Source organism: Tamandua tetradactyla, chromosome 26, assembly GCF_023851605.1.
Source record: "Tamandua tetradactyla isolate mTamTet1 chromosome 26, mTamTet1.pri, whole genome shotgun sequence".
Taxonomy (NCBI): domain Eukaryota; kingdom Metazoa; phylum Chordata; class Mammalia; order Pilosa; family Myrmecophagidae; genus Tamandua; species Tamandua tetradactyla.
Genome location: NC_135352.1, coordinates 13,658,506 through 13,684,072, shown reverse-complemented (window position 1 = coordinate 13,684,072; position 25,567 = coordinate 13,658,506). Strand labels below are relative to the sequence as shown.

At 39.1% G+C, this 25,567-nt stretch overlaps 1 protein-coding gene across 2 annotated transcripts in view; it reads right to left on the bottom strand.

Moving 5' to 3' along the window:
- Nucleotides 1-23,938, bottom strand: part of SARAF (store-operated calcium entry associated regulatory factor) — a 69,100-nt gene extending 45,162 nt beyond the window's left edge. Inside the window, exon 1 of one of the 2 annotated variants that reach the window (XM_077144605.1) lies at nucleotides 23,684-23,938. In XM_077144605.1, the coding sequence (XP_077000720.1) occupies nucleotides 23,684-23,786 (103 nt within the window). In that variant the 5' untranslated portion in view covers nucleotides 23,787-23,938. Of the gene's footprint in view, nucleotides 1-23,236; nucleotides 23,383-23,683 lie in introns of those variants that run through there. The other variant, XM_077144604.1, reaches the window with a different exon arrangement.
- Nucleotides 23,939-25,567: the final 1,629 nt, after the last annotated feature.

Sequence of the window (25,567 nt, the reverse complement as noted above, 5' to 3'; positions counted from 1 at the left end):
TGGGTCTTAATAAGTTTCTGGAGTTCTATAAAAGAAGAAACATTTTGGAGAATGAGAGATTCAGAGAGAGCAGAATGACACAGCCACGAGAAGCAGAATCCACCAGACAGCGACCTTTGGAGGTAAAGAAGGAAAATGCCTCCTGGGAAGCTTCATGAAACACAAAGGCAGGAGAAGAAGCTAGCAGATGACACTGTGTTTGCCATGTGCCCTTCCAAATGAAAGAGGAACCCTGACCATGTCCACGATGTGCCTTTCCAGATGAGAGAGAAACTCTGACTGTGTTTGCCATATGCCCTCCCACTTGAGAAAGAAACCATGAAGTTCATCAGCCTTCTTGAACCAAGGTATCCTTCCCTGGATGCCTCAGATTGGACATTTCTATAGACTTGTTTTAACTGGGACATTTTCTTGGCCTTAGAACTGTAAACTAGCAACTTACTAAATTCCACTTTTTAAAACCCATTCTGTTTCCGGTATATTGCATTCCAGCAGCTAGGAAACTAGAACAATCCTCAACATGTGTCCATACCTGCCCTGAAACAAATCACCATACTGAATTTTTGCTCCAACCCGTGCCCGGCTCCCTGCTTTACAACCATCCCACAAATACAAAGTATTAGACTATTAAAAGAAATCAACTCCCAAAGTAAATCTATCAATATATTTACATGCCACAAAGACAGCAGAAGATCAATAAGCATATCAAAATGCAGACAAAGCCCTGCCTAATGACCAAATTAAAACACCAGAGGAGTCAGACAATGAAAAAACTAATCAAAGATGTTCATACAACTCTACTAAATAAAGTAAGTGGGATACAAAATGACATAGAGGAGATCAAGAAGACAGTAGAAGAGCACAAAGAGGAATTTGAAAGAATAAATAGAAAAATAGCAGAAATCACAGAGATGAAAGACACTGTTGACCAAATGAAAAGCATATTATAGGCACACAACACCAGATCTGAAGAGACAGAAGAAATAATAAGTGATATTAATTGACTTCAAAGACTCAGAGCAGCAAATGGCAAAAAAAGATGGAAAAATTGAATGGGAACTCAGGAAAATGATAGACAAAGCACAACACACAAACAAAAGAATCACTGGTGTGCCAGAAGAAGAGAGGAATTAAGGGGCAGGAAGAGTGGTTGAGGATATAATGGGGAAAAACTTCCCAACCTTCATAAAAGACATAAATATATAAGTCAAAAAAGCCCAAAGAACTCCAAACAGAATAAATCCAAATAGCCCTTCCCCAAGGCACATACAAATCAATCTGTCAAATGTTGAAGAGAAGAAAATCCTGAAAGCGGCCAGAGAAAAACAATCTACTACATACAAGGGAAATCAAATAAGACTGAGTTCAGACTACTCAACTAGCACCCTGGAGGTAAGAAGGGAGTGGTATAATATATTCAAGATCGTGAAAGAGAAAGGCTTCCAGCAAAGAATTCTGTACCCTGCTAAACTGTCCTTTAAAACTGAGGGAGAGCAAGTAGAGAATTCTTGATATTTTAACGGGCAGTGGGGACAGCCAAAGCAATAGACTGAGCCTCCAATCTTGGTGTTTGTTCATATGAAACTTAATCCCGCAAAGGATTTTCCACACTTAAAATTAGGCCTAAGAGTCACCCACAAGAGAAACTCATCCGTTGCTCAGATGTGGCACCTCTCTCTCGGCTGACACAGCAAGCAAGCTCACTGCCCTCCCCTCTCTCTACGTGGGACATGACTCCCAGGGGTGTGGACTTTCCTGGAAAGGTGGGACAGAAATCCTAGAATGAGCTGGAACTCAGCATCAAGGAATTGAGAAAATCTTCTCAACCAAAAGAGGGAAGAGTGAAATAAGACAAAATTAAGTGTAAGTGGCTGAGAGATTTCAAACAGAGTTGAGAGGTTATCCTGGAGGTTATTCTTATGCATTAAACAGATATCACCTTGTTAGTCAAGACGCAATGGAGAGGATGGACGAAACTGCCTGAAAATGTGGAGCTGTGCTCCGGTGGCCATGTTTCTTGAAGATAATTGTATGGTGATATGGCTGTCGCAGTATGACGGTGTGGTTGTGAGAGCCTTGTGTCTTATGCTTCTTTTATCTACCTTATTGATGGACAAGTAAAACATATGGATTAAAAATAAATAAATACCCCTCTCTATGTGGGACATGACTCCCAGGGGTGTGGACCTTCCTGGAAACGTGGGACAGAGATCTTGGAATAAGCAGAGACTCAGCATCAAGGGATTGAGAAAAACCCTAGAATGAGCTAAGACTTAGCATCAAGTGATTGAGAAAACCTTCTCAACCAAAAGGGGGAAGAGGGAAATGAGACAAAGTGTCAATGGCTGAGAGATTCCAAACAGAGTTAAGAGGTTATCCTGGAGGTTATTCTTATGCATCAAGTAGATATTATCTTGTTATTCAAGATGAATGGAGAGGCTGGAGGGAACTGTCTGAAAATGTAGAGCTGTGTTCCAGTAGCCATGTTTCTTGACGATGACTGAATAATGATACAGCTGTCACAATATGACTGTGTGATTGTGAAAACCTTGTGTCTGATGCTCCTTTTATCTACCTTGTCAACAAAGGAGTAGAACATATGGAATAAAAATAAATAATAGGGGGAACAAATGCTAAAATAAATTTAGTTTGAAATGTAGTGATCAATGAAAGCAAGGGGTAAGGGGTATGGTAGGTATAATCTTTTTTTTTTTCTTTCCTGTGTTCGTTTTATTTCTTTTTCTATTGTCTTTTTATTTCTCTTTCTGAATTAATGCAAATGTTCTAAGAAATGATGAATATGCAACTTAGTGATGATATTATGTATGTTGTTTTGTTTCTTTATTTTTTAATTAACAAATAATTTTTTTTTAAAAAATAAATAAATAATAGGGGAACAAATGTTAAAATTAAAAAAATTTTTAAAAAAAGAAGCCAGAGGAACGTAGATGGCTTCCCCGTTTTAGATAAATTCAAGTTCTTTTCTTTTACTGACTTGATTGATATTTGATAATTTGTTTATAATGTTTCAGAAATAAAGCTAACAAAGCACTTATCAAAAAAAAAAACAAAAATCTGAGGGACAGATTCAAGTTTTCACAGACAAAGAAGTCTTGACTCTTTGTCCGCCGGCCCGCCGCGCGGTGCCCACGCCCTGCAGCAGCCGACCCGCCCGCCCTCCTCTCCCCTCTCTCTTTGTCCGCCGGCCCGCCCCTCTTCTGCCTTCACCGGCTCCTCCGCCATCAGCGTCCACAGCCTTGCCACCCTCACCTTTCCTCCTCCAGAACAGCTACTGGGGGAGTGGAGACAATACAGAGCAGCTCCCGGAGCCACGACAGAGATCAAAGGGACGGCGTACCCCATCCTGGAACAGCTGACTGTCCGGGAGAACCAGCTCCGGTGAGATCACCGAGGGGCGCGGGCTTTCCTGGGTGGGACGGCAAGCGGCCGGAGTCCCTCCCTTCCTCCTTCCCAGGCCAGCTGGCAGAATTGGACAGGCGGTCCCCTTGGGCCACGATGGCTGGCGCCCCCACCACGCGAGGCCCCCCGGACCAACTGAGAGAGTTAGGTCGGAAATCCCCAGACTGCGCAGAACAGTGACCGGGGGGTCCCTTCCAAACACGTGACTCCCCGGTCCGGCTGGGAACAGTGCACTCTCCCAATCTGCGACAGCTGGCGCCCTCCCGCCACGCTTGGCGCCGCGGGCCGACTAGGTAATTCGGCCAGACGCTCTCCCGTGCTGCGGCAGCCGGCGACCCTCCCCACGTTCGGAACCCTGGGCCGGCTGGCACTCTTCCAAGACGCTTCGGCTGCCGAACCTCCCCTACAGCGAGAATTTTCCAGAGTTAAAGGACCCACAGCAACTTCCACTGGTGGAACCCGTAGACAAATGTGTGCCACGAGCGCCACCTACTGGGCAGGATAAGAAAAACAGAACACAGAGATTTCACAGAAAAATCTTTCAACCTGTGGGATCCAACACCCAGGGAAATCTGACTAAATGCCCAGATGCCAGCAGAAGATAACGGATCACGCTCAGAAAACTGAAAATATGGCCCAGTCAAAGGAACAAACCAATAGTTCAAATGAGATACAGGAGCTGAAACAACTAAGGCTGAATATACGAACAGAAATGGAAAACCTCTTCAAAAACGAAATCGATAAATTGAGGGAGGACATGAAGAAGACATGGGCTGATCAAAAAGAAGAAATAGAAAAACTGAAAAAACAAATCACAGAGCTTATGGAAGTGAAGGATAAAGTAGAAAAGATGGAAAAAACAATGGATACCTACAATGACAGATTTAAAGAGACAGAAGATAGAATTAGTGATTTGGAGGATGGAACATCTGAATTCCAAAAAGAAACAGAAACTATCCGGAAAAGAATGGAAAAATTTGAACAGGGTATCAGGGAACTCAAGGACAATGTGAACCACACAAATATATGTGTTGTGGGTGTCCCAGAAGGAGAAGAGAAGGGAAAAGGAGGAGAAAAACTAATGGAAGAAATGATCACTGAAAATTTCCCAACTCTTATGAAAGACCTAAAATTACAGATCCAAGAAGTGCAGCGCACCCCAAAGAGATTAGACCCAAATAGGCGTTCTCCAAGACACTTACTAGTTAGAATGTCAGAGGTCAAAGAGAAAGAGAGGATCTTGAAAGCAGCGAGAGATAAGCAATCCATCACATACAAGGGAAACCCAATAAGACTATGTGTAGATTTCTCAGCAGAAACCATGGAAGCTAGAAGACAGTGGGATGATATATTTAAGTTACTAAAAGAGAAAAACTGTCAACCAAGACTCCTGTATCCAGCAAAATTGTTCTTCAAAAATGAGGGAGAAATTAAAACATTCTCAGACAAAAAGTCACTGAGAGAATTTGTGACCAAGAGACCAGCTCTGCAAGAAATACTAAAGGGAGCACTAGAGTCAGATACAAAAAGACAGAACAGAGAGGCATGGAGAAGAGTGTAGAAAGAAGGAAAGTCAGATATGATATATATAATACAAAAGGCAAAATGGTAGAGGAAAATATTATCCAAACAGTAATAACTCTAAATGTTAATGGACTGAATTCCCCAATCAAAAGACACAGACTGGCAGAATGGATTAAAAAACAGGATCCTTCTATATGATGTCTACAGGAAACACATCTTAGACCCAAAGATAAATATAGGTTGAAAGGGAAAGGTTGGGAAAAGATATTTCATGCAAATAACAACCAGAAAAGAGCAGGAGTGGCTATACAAATATCCAACAAATTAGACTTCAAATGTAAAACAGTTAAAAGAGACAAAGAAGGACACTATATACTAATAAAAGGAACAATTAAACAAGAAGACATAACAATCATAAATATTTACACACTGAACCAGAATGCCCCAAAATACGTGAGGAATACACTGCAAACACTGAAAAGGGAAATAGACACATATACCATAATAGTTGGAGACTTCAATTCCCCACTCTCATCAATGGACAGAACATCTAGACAGAGGATCAATAAAGAAATAGAGAATCTGAATATTACTATAAATGAGCTTGACTTAACAGACATTTAGAGGACATTACATCCCACAACAGCAGGATACACCTTTTTTTCAAGTGCTCATGGATCATTCTCAAAGATAGACCATATGCTGGGTCACAAAGTAAGTCTTAACAAATTTAAAAAGATTGAAATCATACACAACACTTTCTCGGATCATAAAGGAATGAAGTTGGAAATCAATAATAGGCGGAGGGCCAGAAAATTCACAAATACATGGAGGCTCAACAATACACTCTTAAACGAGTGGGTCAAAGAAGAAATTGCAAGAGAAATTAGTAAATACCTAGAGGCGAATGAAAATGAAGACACAACATATCAAAACTTATGGGACGCAGCAAAGGAAGTGCTAAGAGGGAAATTTAGTGCCCTAAATGCCTTTATCAGAAAAGAAGAAAAGGCAAAAATGCAGGAATTAACTGTCCACTTGGAAGAACTGGAGAAAGAACAGCAAACTAATCCCAAAGCAAGCAAAAGGAAAGAAATAACAAAGATTAGAGCAGAAATAAGTGAACTTGAAAACATGAAAACAATAGAGAAAATCAATAAGACCAGAAGTTGGTACTATGAGAAAATCAATAAGATTGATGGGCCCTTAGCAAGACTGACAAAAAGAAGAAGAGAGAGGATGCAAATAAATAAGATCAGAAATGGAAGAGGAAACATAACTACTGACCTCACAGAAATAAAGGAGGTAATAACAGGATACTATGAACAACTTTACGCTAATAAATACAACAATTTAGATGAAATGGACGGGTTCCTGGAAAGACATGAACAACCAACTTTGACTCAAGAAGAAATAGATGACCTCAACAAACCAATCACAAGTAAAGAGATTGAATTAGTCATTCAGAAGCTCCCTAAAAAGAAAAGTCCAGGACCAGACGGCTTCACCTGTGAATTCTATCAAACATTCCAGAAAGAATTAGTACCAACTCTCCTCAAACTCTTCAAAAAAATCGAAGTGGAGGGAAAACTACCTAATTCATTCTATGAAGCCAACATCACCCTCATACCAAAACCAGGCAAAGATATTACAAAAAAAGAAAACTACAGACCAATCTCTCTAATGAATACAGATGCAAAAATTCTCAATAAAATTCTAGCAAATCGTATTCAACAACACATTAAAAGAATTATACATCATGACCAAGTAGGATTCATCCCAGGTATGCAAGGATGGTTCAACATAAGGAAATCAATTAATGTAATACACCACATCAACAAATCAAAGCAGAAAAATCACATGATCATCTCAATTGATGCAGAGAAGGCATTTGACAAGATTCAACATCCTTTCCTGTTGAAAACACTTCAAAAGATAGGAATACAAGGGAACTTCCTTAAAATGATAGAGGGAATATATGAAAAACCCACAGCTAATATCATCCTCAATGGGGAAAAATTGAAAACTTTCCCCCTAAGATCAGGAACAAGACAAGGATGTCCACTATCACCACTATTATTCAACATTGTGTTGGAAGTTCTAGCCAGAGCAATTAGACAAGAAAAAGAAATACAAGGCATCAAAATTGGAAAGGAAGAAGTAAAACTATCACTGTTTGCAGACGATATAATACTATACATCGAAAACCTGGAAAAATCCACAACAAAATTACTACAGCTAATAAATGAGTACAGCAAAGTAGCAGGTTACAAGATCAACATTCAAAAATCTGTAGCTTTTCTATACACTAGTAATGAACAAGCTGAGGGGGAAATCAAGAAACGAATCCCATTTACAATCGCAACTAAAAGAATGAAATACCTAGGAATAAATTTAACCAAAGAGACAAAAAACCTATATAAAGAAAACTACAAAAAACTGCTAAAAGAAATCACAGAAGACCTAAATAGATGGAAGGGCATACCGTATTCATGGATTGGAAGACTAAATATAATTAAGATGTCAATCCTACCTAAACTGATCTACAGATTCAATGCAATACCAATCAAAATCCCAACAATAATTCTAATTATTTTTCAGAATTAGAAAAACCAATAAGCAAATTTATCTGGAAGGGCAGGGTGCCCCGAATTGCTAAATCATCTTGAGGAAAAAAAACGAAGCTGGAGGTCTAGCAATGCCGGACTTTAAGGCATATTATGAAGCCACAGTGGTCAAAACAGCATGGTATTGGCATAAAGATAGATATATCGACCAATGGAATCGAATAGAGTGCTCAGATATAGACCCTCTCATCTATGGACATTTGATCTTTGATAAGGCAGTCAAGCCAACTCACCTGGGACAGAACAGTCTCTTCAATAAATGGTGCCTAGAGAACTGGATATCCATATGTAAAAGAATGAAAGAAGACCCATATCTCACACCTTATACAAAAGTTAACTCAAAATGGATCAAAGATCTAAACATTAGGTCTAAGACCATAAAACAGTTAGAGGAAAATGTAGGGAGATATCTTATGAATCTTACAACTGGAGGCGGTTTTATGGACCTTAAACCTAAAGCAAGAGCACTGAAGAAAGAAATAAATAAATGGGAGCTCCTCAAAATTAAACACTTTTGTGCATCGAAGAACTTCATCAAGAAAGTAGAAAGACAGCCTACACAATGGGAGATAATATTTGGAAATGACATATCAGATAAAGGTCTAGTATCCAGAATTTATAAAGAGATTGTTCAACTCAACAACAAAAAGACAGCCAACCCAATTACAAAATGGGAAAAAGACTTGAACAGACACCTACCAGAAGAGGAAATACGGATGGCCAAGAGGCACATGAAGAGATGCTCAATGTCCCTGGCCATTAGAGAAATGCAAATCAAAACCACAATGAGATATCATCTCACACCCACCAGAATGGCCATTATCAACAAAACAGAAAATGACAAGTGCTGGAGAGGATGCGGAGAAAGAAGCACACTTATCCACTGTTGGTGGGAATGTCAAATGGTGCAACCACTGTGGAAGGCAGTTTGGCGGTTCCTCAAAAAGCTAAATATAGAATTCCCATATGACCCAGCAATACCATTGCTAGGTATCTACTCAAAGGACTTAAGAGCAAAGACACAAACGGACATTTGCACACCAATGTTTATAGCAGCGTTATTTACAATTGCAAAGAGATGGAAACAGCCAAAATCTCCATCAACAGAAGAGTGGCTAAACAAACTGTGGTATATACGTACGATGGAATATTATGCAGCTTTAAGACAAGATAAACTTATGAAACATGTAATAACATGGATGGACCTAGAGAACATTATGCTGAGTGAGTCCAGCCAAAAACTAAAGGACAAATACTATATGGTCCCACTGATGTGAACGGACATTTGAGAATAAACTTGAAATATGTCATTGGTAACAGAGTCCAACAGGAGTTAGAAACAGGGTAAGACAATGGGTAATTGAAGCTGAAGGGATACAGACTGTGCAACAGGACTAGATACAAAAACTCAAAAATGGACAGCACAATAATACCTAATTGTAAATTAATCATGTTAAAACACTGAATGAAGCTGCATCTGAGCTATAGGGTTTTTTTGTTTTTTGTTTGTTTTACTATTATTACTACTTTTATTTCTTTTCTCTATATTAACATTTTATATCTTTTTCTGTTGTGTTGCTAGTTCCTCTAAACCGATGCAAATGTACTAAGAAACGATGATCATGCATCTATGTGATGATGTTAAGAATTACTGAGTGCATATGTAGAATGGTATGATTTCTAAATGTTGTGTTAATTTCTTTTTTTTTCTTTCCGTTAATTAAAAAAAAAAAAAAAAAAAAAAAGAAGTCTTGAAAGAATGTGTCAACAAGAGACCAACCCTACAAGAAATACTAACAGGAGTTCTGCCAGCTGAAAAAGAAAGCCAGGAGAGGGAGGTCAGAGGAGGGCACAAAATTGAAGAGTACCACTAAAGGTAATTTAAAGAATACAAGGAGAGTGGGCAGGCCACGGTGGCTCAGCAGGTAAGAGTGCTTGCCTGCCATGCCCGAGGACCCAGGTTCAATTCCCGGTGCCTGCCCAGGTAAAAAATATATATATATACAAGGAGAAGGAGGGAAAAGAATATAAAGATCTGACACATAAAATAAAAAAGATAAGATGGTGGAATCAAGAAACATGCTTTAAGTAATAACTTTGAATGTTAATGCACTAAATTTACCAATTAAAAGATATAGATTGTCAGAATGGATTAAGAAACAAAACCCAGTTATATGCTGCTTACAAGAGATTCATCTTAGACACAAGGATACAAATAGACTGAAAGCGAAAGGATGGAAAAAGATTTTCCACACAAGTTGCAACCAAAAGAAAACAGAAGTAGCTATACTAATACTGACAAAATAGACTTTAAATGCAAAGACATCATAAGAGACACAGAAGGACACCACATACTAATTAATGGGTCAATTCACCAACAAGATATAACAATCGTAAATGTTTATGCTCCCTATCAAGGAACTCCAAAGTACATGAGACAGACATTGGCAAAACTGAAGGGAGAGATAGATGTTTCAACAATAATAGTAGGAGACTTCAATACACTACTCTCCTCTATAGACAGAACAATCAGACAGAAGATCAATAAGAAAATAGAGAAGTTAAATAACTTGATGAATGAATTAGACCTAATATATAGGTCACTGCACCCTAAGCACAAGGTTTATACTCTTCTCTACTGCTCATTGCACATTCTTTAGGATAGATCATATGCTGGAGCACAAAACAGGTCTTTATAAATTTAAACATATTGAAATTATTTACAGCACTCTCTGAACAACCAGTGGGTCAAAAAAGAAATTGCTAGAGAAATCAGTAGCTATCTGGAGATTAATGAAAATGAGATACAACTTACTAGAACTTATAGGATTTGGCAAAGGCTGTGCTGAGAGGGAATTTTACTGCCTTAAATGCCTATATTAAAAAACAAGAAAGAGTTAAAATTGAGAACTTAACCGCAAATCTGGAGGAACTTGAGAAAGAACAGCAAACTAACCCCAAAGCAAACAGGAGAAGATAAATAACAACAATTACAGCACAGATATGTGAATGGGAGAACAAAAGAACAATAGAGAGAATCAATAAAACCAAAAGTTGATTCTTTGAGAAAATCAATAAAATTAATGGGCCACTAGCAAGGCTGACAAAGAAAAAGAGAGAGAGGAAGTAAATAAAATCAGAAATGAGAAGGGGTGCATTACCACAGAGTCTGAAGAAGTAAAGGAAATCATAAGAAGATACTATGAACAACTATACGCCAACAAACAAGACAACTTAGATGAAATGGACAAATTCCTGAAGATACACAAACAAGCTACATTTACTCAGGAAGAAACAGAAGATCTCAACAAACCAATCACAAGCAAAGAAATTCAAGCAGTCATCAAAAATCTTTCTACAAAGAAAAGCCTAGGGCCAGATGGTTTTACAGGGGAACTTTATCAAACATTCCAGAAAGAACCAAAATGAATCCAGGAACTCTACCTAACTCATTTTATGACGCTAATATCATTTTAATACCAAAACTGTGTAAGATGCTATAACAATGGAAAACTACAGACCAATCTCCCTAATGAACATAGATGTAAAAATCTCAATAAAGTATTAGCAAATCGAATCCAACAGCACATTAAAAGAATTATACACCATGACCAAGTGGGGCTTATGCCAGGACTGCAAGGATGGTTCAACACAAGAAAATCAATTAATGTAATACAACACATGAACAAATCAAAAGGGAAAAATCACATGATCTTCTTGATTGATGCTGAAAAACTATTTGACAAAACTCAGCATCCTTTTCTGATAAAAACACTCCAAAAGATAGGAATCAAAGGTAACTATCTCAATATGATAAAAGAAATATATGAAAAACTAATAGCCAGCATCATACTCAATGGAGAGAGACTGAAAGCTTTCTCCCTAAGATCAGATACAAGACAAGGAAGCCCACTAGCATCACTATTACTCAATATTGTGTTAGAAGTTCTAGCTAGAGCAATCAGGCAGGACAAAGAAATAAAAGGTATCCAAATTGGAAAGGAAAAAGTAAAACCCTCACTATCTGCAGATGATATGATACTATACTTGGAAGATTCTGAGAATTCTACAGCAAAGTTACTTGAACTAATAAGCAAATTCTGCAAGGTGGAGGGATATAAAATCAATGTGCAAAAATCAGTAACATTTCTATACACAAGCAACCACCTAGCTGAGGGGTCAGTTAAGGAAAAAATTCCATCCAAAAGAGCAACTAAATACTTAGGAATGAACCTAACCAGGATGTAAAAGACTTGTACACAGAAAACTATGTAACATTAATAAAAGAAATCAAAGGAGATCTAAACAGGTGGAAAGACATTCCCTGCTCATGGATAGGAAGGCTAAATATAGTTAAGATGTCAATTCTCCCCAAATTGATCTACAGATTCAACACACTACTGATCAAAATTCCAACAACCTACTTTGAACATCTGGAAAAGGTAACTACCAAATTCATCTGGGAAAGAGACCCTGAATAGTTAAAAACATCCTAAAAAAGAAGAACGAAGTTGGAGGATTAACACTCCCTGACTTTAAAACCTACTATAAAACCACAGTGGTCAAAACAGGCACAAAGAAGGAAGCATTGACCAACGGAATCAAATCAAGAGTACAGAAAGAGACCACCAAATCTATGGTCAACTGATTTTTGACAAGACCCCAAAATCCTCTGAACTGGGACAAAATAGTCTTTCCAATAATTGGGCCTGGAAGAACTGGGTACCAAAAGCCAAGAGAATGAAAGAGGATCCCTATCTTATACCCTACCCAAAAATTAACTCAAAGGGGATCAAACACCTAAATATAAGAACTAGCACCATAAAGCTTCCAGAAGAAAATGTAGCGAAATATCTTCAAGACCTAGTAAAAGGAGGTAGCTTCCTACATTTTACACCCAAAACACAAGAAACAAAAGGAAAAATAGATAAATGGAAACTCCTCAAAATCAAATGCTTCTGCATCTCAAAAGACTTGGTCAAAAGGTGAAAAGGCATTCAACTCGATAGGAGAAAATATTTAGAAATCACAAGACAAAGGTTTGATTTCCTGTATATACAAAGAAATCATACAACTCAACAACTAAAAAACAAACAAGCTAATTATAAAATGGGCTAAAGATATGAATAGCCATTTTTCTGAAGAGCAAATACAGATGGCTCAAAAGCACATGCAGAGATGCTCGTTTTCACTGGTTATGAGGGAACTGTAGATCAAGACTACAATGAGATACCACCTCACACCTATAAGAATGGCTGCTATTAAACAAACAAACAGGAAACTATAAATATTGGAGAGGATGTGGAGAAACTGGGATACTTATGCACTGCTGGTGGGAATGTATAATGGTGCAGCCACTATGGAAGACTGCTTGGCAGTTCCTTAGGAAACTAAACATCGAGTTGCCTTATGACCCAACAACGGCACTACTTGGTACACCCAGAAGCACTGAACACAATGACTCAAACAGACATTTACACACCAATGTTCATAGCAGCATTATTCACAATTGCCAACAGATGGAAAGAAACCAAATGCCCATCAACAGACAAGTGGATCAACAAAATGTGGTACATACATATGATGGAATATTACGCAGTAGTAAGACAAAATGACATCCTGAAGCACATGACAAGATGGATAAGCCTTGAGGACATAATGCTGGGCGAAAGTAGTTAGACACCAAGGGACAGATACTGTATGATTCCACTTTTATGACCAGCATAAAGGTATAATCAGAAGGTTATAATACACAATATAGGGGACTTAGAGATACATAGAAGCTAGAGATGAGAGAACCGTTAGCTAACGAGGTTGAACTCCAATGTAAGGGAATAGATAGGAGTGAAGGTGATTCTCTAGTGGGCCTAGAAGTTAGTATTACCATACTGAACATGAACAAGATTGAAAGGGGTTATATAAACCAATGTGTCCCACTGACTCACACTAGACATATGAATGAGTTCTCGTAAGAATTACTGCAAAGATATGATTCTTGTATAAAGAGTGTTTAAGTCCAGGGTTCAGGGGGAAAACTGCTATTGCATGCTATGAGCTATGTCCAAAAGGAAACCATCAGCACTACCACAGCAACAGCAGAGGAAAATAATGGGGTAAGGGACAAGAGTTAAGAGGAGGTTTAGGTTTCTTATTTGGTGAGGGTGTGTTTTCTGTCTCTTGGGAGCAATGAAACTATCTAAAATTGAGAAAGTTGATGGATGTGGATTTTGGACCCTCTACATGATGCCCAATGAATGCAGGTGGCTGAAGGATGCACTGATGTAGAAGGAGACTGGCAAACGATGGTGTATACTTATGAATGAAGGCTGTGCTCCTACAAAAAGGGGCAATGTTGTGACGCATGCAATGATGTAAATGAACATGTGGGACATTTGGTGAGACAAAATAAGCCAGTTTAAAAAAAAACAACAATGGTATAGTCACCTTTAGAAAATGCTTATAAGAATACAGGGCCTAGACTGTAAGCTTTTAGAGCAGACACATTAAGTCCAGAGTGATGATTATTATTTCTGGATTTTGAGAGGCTGTTTTATATACGAAACCTGATATTTAGAGATAAGAATGAAGCCAAACATGGTAGAGTTAAAGTAATTCAGAACATAGAGGTAAGGAAGATAGTGTCTATATTTTAGAACCACACATAGTCTTTGAGATCAATAGAAGAAAGGTTTATTTGATCCGGTACTGAAATTTCCTGTAGTGCATGATCTAACTCAACCTATCTGTACAGCCTATTTGAACAACTGAAACACAGGAAGCACAGAATAAGAAAGAGGTCCTTTAATCCTCTACAGATTATTGTAATGCCTGGAAACATCCTAGAGTATATTAAGCAGGTAATCAAAAAATATTGGCAAAGTCCCCTGAGGAAGGGGAGAAAGACTATAGAACTATTAAACCTTACCATCAGAGAATCCCCTGACACTGTGAGTGCTGGTTTGAAAGGATGTATGGATCCTAGAAAAGCCATGTTTTACTCAAAATTCCATTTCACAAAGGCAGAATAATCCCTATTCAATATTGTATGTTTGAAACTGTTATCAGATCATCTCCCTGGAGATGTGATTTAATCAAGAGTGCTTGTTAAGCTGGATTAGGTGATGACACGTGTCCACCCATTTGGGTGGGTCTTGTTAAGTTTCTGAAGTCCTATAAAAGAAGAAACATTTTGGAGAAAGTGAGAGATTCAGAGAGAGCAGAGAATGCTGCAGCACCATGAAGCAGAGTTCACAAGCCAGAGACCTTTGGAGATGAAGAAAGAAAATGCCTTCCGGGCAGCTTCTTGAAACAGGAAGCCAGCAGAAGAAGGTAGCAGATGACACAGTGTTCGCCATGTGCCCTTCCAGATGAAAGAGGAACCCTGGCCATGTTCACCATGTGCCTTTCAGATGAGAAAGAAACTCTGTGTTCGCCATGTGCCCTTCCACTTGAGAAAGAAGCCCTGAACTTCATCAGCCTTCTTGAACCAAGGTATCTTTCCCTGGATGCCTTAGATTGGACATTTCTATAGACTTGTTTTAATTGGGACATTTTCTAAGCCTTAGAATTGTAAACTAGCAACTTACTGAATTCCCCTTGTTAAAAGCCATTCTGTTTCTGGTATATTGCATTCCAGCAGCTAGCAAACTAGAACACTGTGTCAAACCTTAGGGACACCCAAATCAATAGGCCATGTCCTCAATCATGAGGCTTACTCTTGTCAAGCTTATGTAGGTAGCAGAGAAGCTTAGACTACCAATAGCATGCCTAAGAGTTACTTCTGGAGGACTTCTGTTGTTGCTCATTGTGGCCTCAGTCTTTCTAAGCCCAATTCTGCAAATGAAATCACTGCCCTCCCCCTACATGGAACATGCCATCGAGGAGTGAAAGTCTCCCTGGCAACATGGGACCCCGCGGATGAATCCAGACCTGGCACCACGGTATCAACAATTACATTCTGACCAAAAGGGGGAAAAGAAGTGTAATTAATAAAATATCAGTGGCAGAGAGAGTTCAAATAGAATCCAGAGGCTAGTCTGGAGGTTGCTCTTATGCAAGCTTCATGTAGACTTTGCTACCTATCATAACCTGCCAACTGCCAACGAGGACCATTCCAGCCAATCCTAAAGAACACCTAGGACAATATGTAAGATTCCACAAGGGTTCCAGGCACTAGAGCAATTTCCCGGAAACCTACAACCCTCAGATGGGTCTCTGGTCCAGATAAGTCCTGAAACATAGACTAGCCTCTCCAGAACATCAAATAGTTCCATCTCCCTACCCCATTATTAGTAACAAACCCTTCCAATATCAAAAATTTAGAGTTGCCACACCCAAACAACCCCAAATAAGATTCCACAGGGTTCCACGCACTAGAGTAACTTGCCAGAAACCTACAACCTTCAGATGGGTCCCTGGTCCAGATAAGTCCTGAAACATAGCCCATCCTCTCCAGAACATCAGATAGTTCCATCTCCCTACCCCATTATTAGTGACAGACCCTTCCAATATCAAAAATTTAGAATTGCCACAGCCCAAACAACCCCAAAGAGAGGTATGGAAAAATCAAAGGTGATGATGGAATTATACATAGAGGATAGGAATTAACAAATGAATATGAATGCTGAGTCATTAAACTGATATCCCTTTTAGTCTCTAGTATTTTAGAGCAGCTAGAAGTAAAAACCTGAAATTGTGGAATTGTAACCACGTCAAACTGTGAAATATGTTCTACAACTAATTGTGGTGCTGTGCTCTGAAATTTATAGCTTCTTTGTACTTATGTTATTGTTCACAAAAAAGAAAGGGAAAAAAAACAGTTTTGACAGTAAGAAAGTATTTACGCCCTCTAGCCTCCTATATTCTGGAGCAGCTGGAAGGAAAAAAACAAGAGGACAGTATGGCAGCCCATGACAAACTCTGGGATCTATCCTGTAACCACTTTTTGAAGAGTGCTTTGAAAACTATTGCTTTTTCATTTCTTTGCTTTGTATATATGTTATACTACACAATTAAAAAAAGTTAAAAAAAAAAAAACCTTCTAGAATAAATGAGAGAATCTGATCAAACAGCTGGATGGATATATTAATTGCCAAAAGTGAACAGCTTTGTCTATAAAATTATTAGAAATGAAAATTGTTAAGACTATCTCATGATCACATTAGTGATTGAGATACATAAACGTAAAATACCTAGAAATAAACCTAGTATGCCAGCACAGGAGCTAATAAGAAAAAAGAGGTTAAGAAATAAATCCAAGTACATATGGAAATTCAATATCAGATAAATTGGACTTGTTAATCCAGTGCAAAAGGGATGACACTGGCATAAGAGACTACGCAGCTCAAAGAAAACCCACTTAAACCCATACATAAAACATAATTCCACTAAAGATCTAAAATTTCCAAGAACTATATCAAAATGAAATAAGCTATACTAAACCCAAGCTGCCTCCTCATAAATAAAACTCTAAAACAATGAAAATACCCCATGAGTTAGTCATGGTTTAAAATAAGTCTCAATGTAGTAGTAGTATTAAATAACAGGAATTTCTTTTAACGGTGTTGAGATAATGCAAAGAAAACAGAATTAAATTCCCATCAGCAATGTGCTGTATGACTTTGATCAAGGCACTTACTTATCTGTGGAAAAGCTTCCTCAACTATAAAATAAAGGTGTTATCATCATCCTCAAGATCTGCTATGAGGCTTAGTATAGTTTACTAAACTTACCTAGCAGAATACTTGACACATAATTGGCTATCAAGTATGATAAATATTGCTGAGAATGTTTTAAGAGTATATATACATAGAGTATCATTACTGCAACAACCCCACAGCATCTTTTCTCCCTAGAGGTCCTACAAGTCCAAGAACAAAATGCTTGCAGGGTGCTGAAAATAGATGATAATTAATACTTTAAACTGTCACCTTATGTGTGAGACTAAAGCAAAAAAATGTTTATTTGTTACAAAATTTAGATTTTGACTAGAGCATTTCCTAATATAACTCATGTAGATAGTTTGATTGAATGTCATAAGTACTTGGAATCTCAGGTAGGACATGAGATTTTGTTGGTTTGTCCAGAGTGATGCCCCTATGAATCCCAGAGTGATTTGATCAGTGACTGGAAAAGTATTTGCAAGCCCCCTTCGGGGAATGGTGAGAGCGGGGAGAAATTCAACTTCCCCAAGTTGAATTCTTGATATTCTCACAAGCAGTGTGGACAACCAAAGCTATAGGCTGAGCCCCCAGTCTTGGGGTTTGTTCATATGAAACTTAACCCCACAAAGGATACGTCAAGTCTACTTAAAATTTAGGCCTAAGAGTCACCCCCAAGGGAGCCTCTTTTGTTGCTCAGATGTGGCCTCTCTCTCCAGCCAACATGACGAGCAGTCTCACCACCCTCCCCTTCTCTGCGTGGGACATGACTCACAGGGGTGTGGACCTTCCTGGCAACGTGGGACAGAGATCCTGGAATGAGCTGAGACTCAGCATCAAGGGACTGAGAAAAACCCTAGAGTGAGCTGAGAATTAACATCAAGAGATTGAGAAAACCTTCTCAACTAAAGGGGGAAGAGTGAAATGAGACTAAGTGTCAATGCCTGAGAGATTCAAACAGAGTCTAGAGGTTATTCTGGAGGTTATTCTTATGCATTAAGTAGATATCACCTTGTTGTTCAAGATGTAGTGGAAAGGCGGGAGGGAACTGCCTGAAAATGTAGAGCTGTGTTCCAGTAGCCATGTTTCTTGATGATGATTGAACAATGACACAGCTTTCACAATGAGACTCTGTGAATGTGAAAACCTTGTGTCTGATGCTCCTTTTAGCTATTATATCGACAAAAGAGTAGAACATATAGAATAAAAATAAATAATGGGGAACAAATGTTAAAATAAATTTAGTTTGAAATGCTAGTGGTAAATGAAAGTGAGGGGTAAGGGGTATGGTATGTATAATCTTTTTTTTTTCTCTATTATTGTTTTATTTCTCTTTCTGTTGTCTTTTTATTTCTTTTTCTAAATTGATGCAAATGTTCTAAGAAATGATGAATATGCAACTATGTGATGATATTAAGAATTACTGATTTATATGTAGAACAGAATGATATCTTAATGTTTTGTTAATTTTTTTTAATTAATAAAAAAGTTAAAAAAAAGAAAAGAACAAAATGCTCCTACCCACATCCCATTAGTTACAACAGTCAAGGGACATGAAGCCCCCTGAACTCAAAGGTTTGAAACTTAGGATGAACAAAACCAAACTCCTCCAAACCTGACTCTTCCACAATCTTCCACTTCTAAGAAAATGGTAACATATCCTTTTAGTTGCTCTGGCCCCAAACCTTGGAGTAATCTCTACGTTCTCGCATTCTCTCACCTCTACATCTAAGTCCTTCTCCTATTTTACTTTTAACTTACTTTTACAGTTTCCACAGCCCAATATAAAAAAACAACAGGATTGGATTTCAACACGTTTGCCTCCTTAAAAGAGGAAATGCCTGCTTTTCAATCTGAATAGCTTTATCTTTTTAAAGAGAAAATAAAGTTTTCTGTAGCTGTTTTTTCTTTCTTTTACAACACAAATAGCATTAGGGTTGTGTAGCAAGAAAGCATGCAGCAGTTTGCCAAACCCAAACAAAACCATTCCTACCAACCCGAAAGAACACCTAGGGTTCTTTATGAGATTCTACAAAGGTTCCATGCACTAGAACCAACAACCTCCAGATGGGCTGCTAGGCCAGAAAAGTCCTGAAACAGAGGTGCCAGCCTCTCAAGAACATCACCTAGTGCCATCCCCCATTCCATACTATCAGCAGCCTATTCTACCATGAAAAAGGGAGAATGGGCAGAGCCCACATAACTCTAAAGTATGGGAGAAAAATCAAAGGAGATGGTGGAGTTACACAGAGAAGGTTGGGTCTAACTAATGAGTATGACTGCTGAATCATTAAACTGAAATTTCTTTTAGTCTCCAGTGCCTTGGAGAAGATAGTAGTAAAAACTTTTCAAAAAAAAGTCGATTATAATGATGAAGGTGCAGCTATATGGTGATACTGTGAACCACTGATTGTACACTTCAGATGATTACATGGTATGTGACTAAACAATATGTATCAATAAAATTGCATTAAAAATACAGAGAGAGAGAGCATGTAGGAATGAATAGAGTGATGGTTACTTAAAAAAAGTTTATTCCAACTTCCGGAGAAGATGGCGGCTTAGTAAGACGCGCGGGTCTTAGTTCCTCCTCCAGAAAAGCAACTAAAGAAACAGAAACAATACAAAACAGCTCCCGGAGTCACGACAGAGACCAAAAAAGACAGCGTACCCCATTCTGGAACGGCTGAACGGGTAGGGAGAATCCACTGCTGTGAGATACCCGAGGGGTGCACGTTTTCCCAGCTGGGGTGGCTGGTGTCTGGGGTCCCCTCCACGCACGTGGCTCCCCGGTCTGACTGGGAACATTGGATAGCGGGGCCCTCCCGTCACGCTTGGCGTCTCGGGCCAGCTGGGCAATTTGGACCGGCACTCCCCCAAGCCACAGCCAGCGACCCCCGCCTCCACGCGCGGTTTCCCGGGCCGACTGCCCCGCAGACAAACGACCGCCACGAGCGCCACCTACTGGGCAGGAAAAGAAAAACAGAGCCCAGAGATTCCACAGAAAAACCTTTCAACCAGCTGGGTCCCACACCCAGGGAGATCTGATCAAATGCCCAGACACCAGCAGAAAATAATGGATGACGCTCGGAAAATTGAAGATATGGCCCAATCAAAGGAACAAACCAATAGTTCAAATGAGATACAGGAGCTGAGACAACTAATGCTGAATATACGAACAGAAATGGAAAAACTCTTCAAAAACCAAATCAATAAATTGAGGGAGGACATGAAGAAGATATGGGCTGAACAAAAAGAAGAAATAGAAAATCTGAAAAAACAAATCACAGAACTTGTGGGAGTGAAGGACAAAGAAGAAAAAATGGAAAAAACAGTGGATACCTACAATGGTAGATCTAAAGAGACAGAAGCTACAATTAGTGAACTGGAGGATGGAACAACTGAATTCCAAAAAGAAACAGAAACTATAGGGAAAAGAATGGAAAAACTTGAGCAGGGAATCAGGGAACTGAATGACAATATGAAGCGCACAAATATACGTGTTGTGGGTGTCCCAGAAGGAGAAGAGAAGGGAAAAGGAGGAGAAAAACTAATGGAAGAAATTATCACTGAAAATTTCCCAACTCTTATGAAGGACCTAAATATACAGATCCAAGAAGTGCAGCGCACCCCAAAGAGAATAGACCCAAATAGGCGTTCTCCAAGACATTTACTAGTTAGAATGTCAGAGGTCAAAGAGAAAGAGAGGATCTTGAAAGCAGCAAGAGAAAAACAATCTGTCACATACAAGGGAAACCCAATAAGACTATGTGTAGATTTCTCAGCAGAAACCATGGAAGCTAGAAGACAGTGGGATGATATATTTAAATCACTAAAAGAGAAAAACTGCCAACCAAGACTCCTATATCCAGCAAAATTGTCCTTCAAAAATGAAGGAGAAATTAAAACATTTATAGACAAAAAGTCACTGAGAGAATTTGTGACCAAGAGACCAGCTCTGCAAGAAATACTAAAGGGAGCACTAGAGTCAGATACGAAAAGACAGAAGAGAGAGGTATGGAGTTAAGTGTAGAAAGAAGGAAAATCAGATATGATATATATAATACAAAAGCCAAAATGGTAGAGGAAAATATTATCCAAACAGTAATAACACTAAAAGTTAATGGACTGAATTTCCCAATCAAAAGACATAGAATGGCAGAATGGATCCAGCTTTAAGACAAGATAAACTTATGAACCATGTAATAACATGGATGGACCTAGAGAATATTATGCTGAGTGAATCCAGCCAAAAACTAAAGGACAAATACTGTATGGTCCCACTGATGTGAACGGACATTCGAGAATAAACTTGAAATATGTCATTGGTAACAGAGTTCAGCAGGAGTTAGAAACAGGGTAAGACAATGGGTAATTGAAGCTGAAGGGATACAGACTGTGCAACAGGACTAGATACAAAAACTCAAAAATGGACAGCACAATAATACCTAATTGTAAAGTAATCATGTTAAAACACTGAATGAAGCTGCATCTGAGCTATAGGTTTTTGTTTTGTTTTGTTTTGTTTTGTTTTGATTTTACTATTATTACTTTTATTTTTTTCTCTATATTAACATTCTATATCTTTTTCGGTTATGTTGCTAGTTCTTCTAAACCAATGCAAATGTACTAAGAAATGATGATCATGCATCTATGTGATGATGTTAAGAATTAATGATTGCATGTGTAGAATGGTATGATCTCTAAATGTTGGGTTAATTTCTTTTTTTCCGTTAATTAAAAAAAAAGAGAAGGGATAATTGGAGATGAAGGGATACAGACTGTACAACGGGACTGGATATAAAAACTCAGAAATGGACAGCACAATACTACCCAATTGTAATGCAATTATATTAAAACACTGAATGAAGCTGCATGTGAGGTATAGGTTTTTTGTTTTTGTTTTTTTTGTTTTTTTTTCTTTCTATTATTGTTTTAATTCTTATTCTGTTGTCTTTTTATTTCTTTTTCTAAATTGATGCAAATGTACTAAGAAATGATGAATATGCAACTATGTGATGTTATTAAGAATTACTGATTGTACATGTAGATTGGAATGATTTCTAATTGTTTTGTTAATTCTTTTTTTAATTAATAAAAAAAAAAAAAAAAAAAGTTTATTCCTTCCATGATCACAACTATGGATTGCTGGTTTAAACAATCACTTGGTTTTAACTTGTTCTTATTCTTAAACTTATACTGTTTAATCTACATACAAAAAGATGCCTAATTGATAAGAAACATAAAAATATCCTGTTGAGAAGCAGAAAATAATTCTACAATTTCCTGCAAGAAATCCTCACCTGGTCTATAAATTGCACTTACCTGGCCTAGATCTCTCCAGTATTTAAAGAAAGGAATAGAAAGGAAAATGTGTGGACATTTAAACTCAACTTGACATTTTATTTTTTTGGTAATAAAATATCCACACCAAATGGGTTATTTCAAATGTCACCTTCTCTCTCATTTCAGCATTTAGGAATAAAACAGGAAATTATAGAAATAAGCCAGTCGTTTTAGTGCAAAAATATAGGTATTTCCAATTATCAGATCACAATTCCAGTTTTGGTACTTTTTTCCATGCCTTAACACTTTCACTCCAAAACTGATGTCATTTCAATTGTTCTACAGTCACTTTTTACATTATCAATTTCAATTTAACAGTATGCACCATTTATTAAATTAAAAAGTGGAAATCCGTATGTATGTTTCTATGCACACATACATTAATTACACTGAATATTACTGAGCCCATAAAAAATCTTCAGAGCGATTTTAATAGCATATTGATACAAAGGAAACTTTTCCCTCGAAATCACGTATCATATACCATTACCAAATACACATACAAACGCACATATTTTGTAAACGTCTATGTACAGTGAAAAACAATGGGAAAAGCTGTTTAACACAATGTACACCCGTATTTCACTGATTTATTACCCAGGATAAGAACCACGAGCTCTGTTCGAGAAAACGGCACTGTCCACGATAGTGCTAACCTACCTACAAGGTTTGCAGCCCTGTCCGCTAAGAGTGACTCAGAAACTGCCAGAGACAGCCGATGCCACAGCAACCGCCAGCCATAGCAACAGGCAGCCATGACAACAGGCAGGGCATGACCTCAGACAGCATGACAACAAAGCAACATACGCAAGTGAGCGTCGAGCTTTCCAGCCAGACTCAAGGATAAACTATGTAGCCCAAAGAAAGGAGAAGGTGGACATATTCTGGGGGTTCAGAGAAGGAAGAAATACGGCGTTTAAAATACAGAGCCGTCGTGCCCCGCCCACTCCCCAATCGCACCCGCAGGTCCCAGAGGGCATTCGGGAAGAACAAAGGGACCCAGCAGGCAACAGATGAAAAGCGAAGAGGATGAAAACGAGGATTTAAGGCATAAGGGCTCAGGGCGGCAGGATAAAGCGAGGTGTCTGTCACCACGACAGGACTCACCAGGGTCGTTCCAACCCAGGGTAGGGCCCGACATCAGCACAAGGAAGAAGCAGCTGAGGAGCGGGCAGCGTCGGGCAGCCTCCCGCCCGCCGGCCACGGCCATGACGCTCGGTGGAGACGGAGCGCGACTGCCGGCGCTCGCGGGCCTGGACCGGGGCTGCGGCTGTTGGCACGCCACTGCGCAGCGACGCCCAGGACCCAGCAGCGACGAAGGAAGGTCTGTCCGCAGAGATATCACCGCAGCAAAGGGCCGTGCGCCGGGTTTACGTCACCGGCGCTGCGATACGTCGAGGGCTGTGAGTGGCCGCCGTCGGCCCCACCCCCCCGCGCCTCAGCGCGCCTGCGCGCCCACGGACTGCGGCGGCCTCGGGGAAGCTGTGGCGTCTCGCGGGTGGTCCCCGGCTCAGGCAGTTTCCGGTCCCCGTGCTAACGGTCTGAGAAGGAAAAAAAAGCAATACGAACTCTAAGTGTAGTCAAGCCACGTATGTCCAAAATTCCAATAGAAAAGTCATTATTCAACTTTGTGTCCAGCGCCTGACAATAATTGGCACTAGATAACTGGTTGCTAGATACAGAGGAAAGGAGCATGGAAGTATATTGTCGGGTTAAAGAGCTCAGAACCTTTAGATGTCTTTGAATATGGAAGTCATATAATTTACAAAATGTCAAGAAGAGAAAATAATGCTTAAGAACCAGCCATAGAAAAATCAGCCAGAGAGTGCACAGTGTTCGCTTTGACGTCCAACAGACCTGGGTTTCTTAAACTCATTCACTCAACAAATATATGTCGAATACCTAATGTGTGCCAGGCATTGTTCTAGGCATGAAGTATGCTAAGCCCCTGTGCTCATGGGGCTTAAATTGAAGATGGGACAAACTATATGAAGTGAAAAAGAAATAGTAATAAGTGCTTTCAGTTTTAAATAAAACTGGTGGTACAATGAAGATTGGGAAGCATCTTCAGGGAGGGTCTTGCTGAGGAGGTAACTGAAACTTGAGACCTGAGTGGTGCAGAAGAGCCAGTCATACAAAATCAGGAAAAGAGCAAAAAGCCTTCATCACCTAGGAATTCTGGATGCAAAAGCCCCAGCTTTGTGTTTTGAGGAACATAAACTCAACCAATACCTTCATATGTTGAGAACATACTTTGTACCAGGCATTGTTCTAAGCAGTGAGGATTCAGCAGTGAATAAAACAAAATTGGAGGGGTTAGAGAGGCAGAAATAAAGTCAGTATAACTGATGAAAAGTTAGAGGAAGAGTAGAAAAAGCAAAGGCTGAACAGTGGGGACTTAGGGTGGGACAGGGCAGGACTGGACAAAGATAAAAGAGAATTTGGGGGCAGTGCGACTGTGGCTCAGTGGCAGAATTCTCGCCTGCCATGCCGGAGACCCGGGTAAAAAGAGAACAAATTTTGATCTCAACATGTTAGGTTTGAGTTAGGTATCCAGATAGACATGTCAAATAGACAATTAGATATGCCAGTCTTAAAATTAAAGCTAAGATAAATCAGGTAATGTTATCAACATGTAACATAAATTTGGTAATTATCACCATATCTGTGGTTTTTAATGCCATGGGAATAGATAGAATAATCTAGGGAGAGAATTTCGATATGGCAGAGACAGGGGCCAAGACCAAACTACACACTATCATTGAAGTTAGTGTTCAAGAAGAAAGAAAGACAAGAAAATCCTGAATAGTCCAAAGAGTAACCTCTGGCGAGTTATGAGGAAAACCAGGAAAGTAGTAATGTGGCAGTTGAGATACAGAGGGAATGGTCAGCAGTGTCCACTGGTGTTGAAAAGATATCAAAAACTGACCCATGGCTTTTGCAATGTAGATCTCAATGATTAACAAGAGAATTTGTGTTAAGATCCCACTG